The following is a 5912-nucleotide window of genomic DNA, read 5'->3' on the forward strand; positions in this document are numbered from 1 at the left end:
GTTGACAAACATTGATTACAGCATAGGCCTTCTGTTATGCTCCTAGTTTGGTCCACAGCAGTGAGTGACACAGAAGCCAAGGCAGCAGGGGGTCACAGCAGGCAGCACTTACAATTCTTTGCTGTCAGTGGGGTTAGCTGCCTCATAGGTGCCCAAAGGGGCGTGGCTTAAACCTGAGGGGCGGGGTCTAATGGCCGTGCGGGAGCAGAGCCTAATAGCCATGCGGGGGCGGAGCCTAATAGCTACAATATGAAACAGTAGTGATGGGAATTCCGGCTCTTCTCAGAGAATCGGCTCTTCTGAATCGGCTCCCATTAAAGAGCTGGCTCTTACGGCTCTCAATCGGCTCTTCATTAAATATCACTAGACACCACTCAGAATCGGAGTAAAAGCACCGCCCCCGTCTCCATGACAACTCCAGACTGCTTATCTGACTGGCAGGGCCGGTTTAAGCAACAATGGGGCCCCAGGGCAAAATAAACCTGGGGCCCCCCCCCCCCCAACATATACCCCGGAACAAAAATCGGGATTAGGGGACCTTTTTTTGCAGCTGGTATAGTCAGAGTGTGACTTCCCAATCGGTCGGAGTTCCACATTCTGGCTATCCCAGCCTGCATGGGGGACAAGGGGTTAAAAAGTTTCAGGAGGGGGGACCCCACATAATAATAAAAAACAAAAAAAATTCCCACACTCTAAACATAACAAAAAAAAATTTGGGAAAAGAGGAAAAAATGCCAGGGATCTTCATACAGCCATATTACGGCTGTATAGCGATCCCTGGCCAAAGCGCTGCGGCTGCGTATAGACCCCCTGGAAACCCTGTCAGGAAATTTATTGCGCTTTCGTTTGATGCATGTAAAATTACACTACCGTTGGGTTTGCTACTAAAAGTGACATTTACCGCATTTAAAAGTATACTTTTTTCCTTCAAAACTTTAAAATCGATTTTCTCAAACTATAAGGTCTTTTTGAAAAATAGTTTTTTTCGTCCAACCCTCCAGGACAGTGACATTGAGATTTGGGCTCCGCCCCCCAGAAACAGGAAACACCCAGCGTGAGCTCTATAAATCTGTTCCCAGGTATCCACACCTCAGTTGTGTGTTTCCTTCCCTGGGAACATGAGCTCTGTAAAGGGAGCTAGCTGGTCAGCAGCCTGGGAGTGCTGAGGCTGGTAATAGTTCCCTGAGGGAGCCTGCTTCACTACCCTGGAGGGTTGGAATATTGTTGCAGCAGAAAGCTCCTTACCTGCTTAAACAGGTTTTTCCCCTCTAGCAGCCACCTGAGCGGCTGTGCGTGCTAGAGGGAGGACAACGCGGAGCAGCCCTGACGGAGGTCCTGGACGCAGCGGTGGGGGAATATCGGCTCTGCACGGAGGAAGGATGGCTTTGCCCCCAGTCTAGCGGTACTTCCGCCGACGAGTGACTTCACTTCCGCATTTTGCGCGGCTGCAAAACAGCGTTGTGTGCGTTCCTTGTGGCACTTAGCGTTTGGCCTTTGCCGAGGATGGACGCACGAAAACTTCAGGATCAGGTAAGCCGGCGGAGATCTTGTGGGAGCCGCGTTTGATCACGGTCTGACTGGTCGCCGCACTGGTCTGAGGTTTGATTATGCTGCTCAGATGTATTTAGTCAGCATATGAATGACAGTGGCTAGATCAAGGATATTTGCTGAAGCTGTCTTTTTGTGGTGGCACATTGTTGTTTAAAACCAGTTAAACATGGATAACTGCACTGATCTTAAGTTTAATTAATAGATCAGAAAAAGCATGTTAGACTACTTGGTGATTTGATTACTTAAATGGAGCAAGATGTTTGTTACCAGTTTAAGTATTGTAAAAGTCCTGATAGTTCAGAAAAGCATTTGTTCACATGTGACTGATTGGTTTTTGTGCAGCTCAATGTGTTTTGCATAAGTAATTGTTGCATAGCTACCTGAATGAATGTTAACTACATGGTGCATTCATTGTGGGGAGTGAGCTGGTTACTGGGTCAGCTGCATATAATGTTGGATGTTTTCCTTCTAAGTTTGCAGGAGGGATTTATTGGTGCAGTATCACCAAATATATTAAGTTTAAAAAAAAAAAAAAAAAAAATTTTTTTTTTTTCCCTCTCTCTCTCCTGCAATACATTTTAGCAGCTGTATGCATCTACATTCTGTCTAGATGAGCTACACTTGAATTGATATGCATCCTAAATTATCTGTCTGATTGCTGTACTTAAGCTTATTTTACAGATAATGATATTCATTTTTTTTGGTAAACAGCTCACTATATACACAGAGTATATATGAATAAACATCACATCTGTTCAGGAGAGGATTTATGTGATTAATTACAGGCTTTAATGAATTATAGTAATTAATCTCATGGTATTATTCTCTTCATATGTTTTTCAGGAGACTTCGGACTTATCCGATAGCTCTAACAGGTCCAGGAGTTGCCTTGTCTGTAAGGTTGTTTTGCCAACTAGCTGGACAAAAGCATCTTGCCAAGGATGTATTACAAAGTTAATTAATGAAGAGAATACTGCCTCCTGCAAAGAGTTTATGACTACCATGAGGCATGAAATGGTAGAGACATTCAGAGCATTCAGGGAAAATCTGCCTACAGGGTCAGCTCCTGTGGTACCTCCTGTGGCAGTTATTCCCAAGGAGAATCCTAAGCCAAGAAAAGCTCTTGTAAAAACTACAAGACGTTTAATTTCTTCAGATGAAGAAGAGGAAATACAGGATGTTCTTCCTGGAGGACAGGTTAACAGGGAGTTATCACAGGATGATATGTCAGATCAAAGTGATACGGATGAGAAACTTATGTTTTCAAGATTCAGATTTCCGGTGGAAGAGACTGATGAATTAGTGCGGGCTATTCACACTACCTTGAATATTAATCAGACCACTCCCGCTCCTGTGTCCATACATGATAAATTATATTCTGGTATGGATCCCACACCACATTTAAATTTTCCTGTACATCCCTCAACAAAAAACCTAATTAATACGCAATGGAAATACCCAGAGAAAAAACTTTTTATTTCCAGAGGGTTTAGAAAGCGATTCCCCTTTTCAGAAGAAGATGCAAAACTATGGGAAGGTTGTCCCAAGTTAGACGCAGCGTTCAGTCTAATGAATAGGGAGAATGAACTTGCTTTTGAGGATTTGGGTTTCCTTAAAGACCCAGCAGACAAGAAAATTGATTTGTCACTTAAAAAAGCTTATACAGCAGCAGTAACTAACTTTAAGCCTGCTGCAGCCACCACCTGTGTCTCTAGGACCACTTTATTATGGATAGAGAGGGTGGAAGAATTAGTCAAAACTGATGCTCCTAAAAAGGACATTTTAGAAGCTCTGAGTGTTGTTAAGAAATCTAATAATTATGTTACTGATGCTTCAACAGAGTCACTAAGAGTTACAGCAAAGACAACAGCACTAGTTAATAATGCCCGCAGAAATCTGTGGCTCAAGACATGGGACGGTAGCCAATCGTCCAAGTCTAAGGCATGTAATCTACCCTTTACGGGGGATCTGTTATTTGGCCCTCAGCTCCAAGAAGTCTTGGAGAAGACGGCAAGCAGGAAATTATCATTTCCGAAGAAAAAGAAATTCAAGCCGAATAGGCCCTTTTTCGCCGCAATAACCAGGCGAGAGATAAAGGGGTCCAAAAAAGAAGGACTTGGCCAATTAATAAGGAAGGGCCTAGGAGGACTCCGCTGCATAAGCCAGCAGAGCCCCAAAGCAAGCACCAGTGACGCCAGGCTGAAAGTAGGGGGCAGGTTATCTCGCTTTTATCCAGAGTGGAGAAAGATAACCTCGAATCAATTCATTTTAGACCTAATAAAAGACGGGTACAAGATAAGATTCATAAAAAAGCCCCCGGTGAGATTTGTAAAGACTTTAATGCCGAAAGACAGAGAAGCCAGGATGGCATTACAGGAATTACTAAGAGACATGATGGACAGAAATGTCATAAAAGAGGTACCACCTCAGGAAAGAAACCGAGGGTTCTATTCTCGAATTTTTCTGATCAAAAAGCCAACCGGAAAATTCAGAATGATTCTGAACTTAAAACCACTAAACCCCTTTATTGTATACGAAAAGTTCAGAATGGAAACTGTGTATACGATGAGGAACTTACTGAATGCAGACGTGTTTATGGTGAACATAGATCTGACAGACGCTTATTGGCACATCCCAATCAGAAGGGAGTCTCAAAAGTACCTAAGATTCAGTGTACAAGGAGACGGTGGAGTGCTGCATTATCAATTCTCGTGCCTTCCTTTCGGAATATCTTCAGCACCAAGAGTGTTTACGAAAGTAATGGCAGAGGTGGTAGGAAATCTTCATCTCCAGAACATTATAATAATCCCTTATCTGGACGACCTATTAGTTCTAGCAGACAATGCGGTACTGCTTCAAAGAGATCTGAAGAGGGTGTTAGGTCAGTTAGAAACCCTGGGTTGGTTAGTAAATTACCAAAAGTCACATCTGGATCCATCCCAGGTGATCAAATTTTTGGGGTTCATAATAAATTCACCCCTTCAAAGACTGTTCTTGCCAGAGGACAAGGTGACAAAAGTGCAGTCGACAATAGTCAGCCTTCTAGAGGCAGACACCATCTCAGTACGGCAGTGCATGAGTATAGTGGGTCTTCTAACCTCAACAGCACCAGCAGTAGATTGGGCAATGGCTCACGTAAGAGTTCTCCAGAACTGGCTACTGGAAAACTGGAACAGAAATCAGGGCGATTTAGAAAGCGTGTTATCAATACCAACCTGGGTAAAGGAATCACTGCCTTGGTGGATGGATATAAAAAATCTTCAGTTAGGAAGACTATGGCGGTCTCCTCCAACAAAGATTATAACAACAGATGCAAGTTTGATGGGTTGGGGAGCCCATGTGGACGGACTATACCTGCAAGGGTCATGGACAGACCCAGTAAGGGGAGAGTCATCCAACTTCAGAGAAATGAAGGCAGTTCATATGGCCCTATTACAAGCATCAGAGTGTCTAAAGGGGCATCATCTTCAGGTTCGTTCAGACAACATAACAGTAGTAGCCTATCTGAACAAACAAGGAGGGACAAGGTCCAGAAAACTCCTAGAAGTGTCACTGAAGATCTTAGATTGGGCAGAGCTGAATCTGCTATCATTAACAGCAGTCCATCTGAAAGGGACATTAAATCGAATGGCCGACCTTCTAAGCAGACAAAGACTGTCAAATTCCGAGCTGAGGCTCAACCCGGAAGTATTCAGAATGATAACGGCCAGATGGGGGTGGCCCGAAATAGACCTTTTTGCCAATCAGACGAACTCTCAGTGCAGAAGGTTTTTCTCTCTAGATCCGAAGGGAGCATGTGCAATAGATGCGTTGGCCCAAGATTGGATCTTCAGCAAAGCATATGCCTTTCCACCAATCCCCTTGATTCCTCTTGTATTACAGAAGTTGAAACTGTCCAGAATGACTCTGATATTAATAGCACCAGATTGGCCAAAACGATCATGGTACCCGTTGTTACTAAAAATGCTGAAAAAAGATCCTTTACTCCTCCCTCAGGAGGAATTACTTTTAGATCAAGAGGAACACAGATGGGTACATGTTCCAAATCTGCATCTAAAAGTGTGCTTTCTGAAAGGGATGTTCTGAAGTCCAAGGGCCTGTCAGACAGAGTGATCAAGACGGTTCTGAATAGCAGAAAGAAAGTAACCAGATCGATCTATTCTAAGTATTGGAAGACTTTTTTAGACTGGAAAAAGAGAAATAAAGTTAAAGACAATAAATTACCGACAATTCTTGAGTTCCTGCAAGATGGAATTGAGAGGGGTTTGGCCTTAAGTACAATTAAGGTACAAGTAGCAGCAATTTCTGTTTTCGTTGATAAGAAATTAGCCTTAGATCCCCTGGTGATCAGATTTATGAAA

General features: G+C 43.3%; 1 protein-coding gene across 1 annotated transcript; it reads left to right on the top strand.

Moving 5' to 3' along the window:
- Positions 1-1040: 1040 nt before the first annotated feature.
- Positions 1041-5637, top strand: LOC137562366 (uncharacterized). The gene is made up of 2 exons (XM_068273704.1): positions 1041-1530; positions 2395-5637. Exons 1-2 carry the CDS (start codon positions 1504-1506, stop codon positions 5635-5637), a joined length of 3270 nt encoding a protein of 1089 aa, XP_068129805.1. The 5' UTR covers positions 1041-1503.
- The last annotated feature ends 275 nt before the right edge of the window (positions 5638-5912 follow it).

The sequence above is a fragment of the Hyperolius riggenbachi genome, chromosome 3, assembly GCF_040937935.1.
Source record: "Hyperolius riggenbachi isolate aHypRig1 chromosome 3, aHypRig1.pri, whole genome shotgun sequence".
NCBI classification, from domain to species: Eukaryota; Metazoa; Chordata; class Amphibia; order Anura; family Hyperoliidae; genus Hyperolius; species Hyperolius riggenbachi.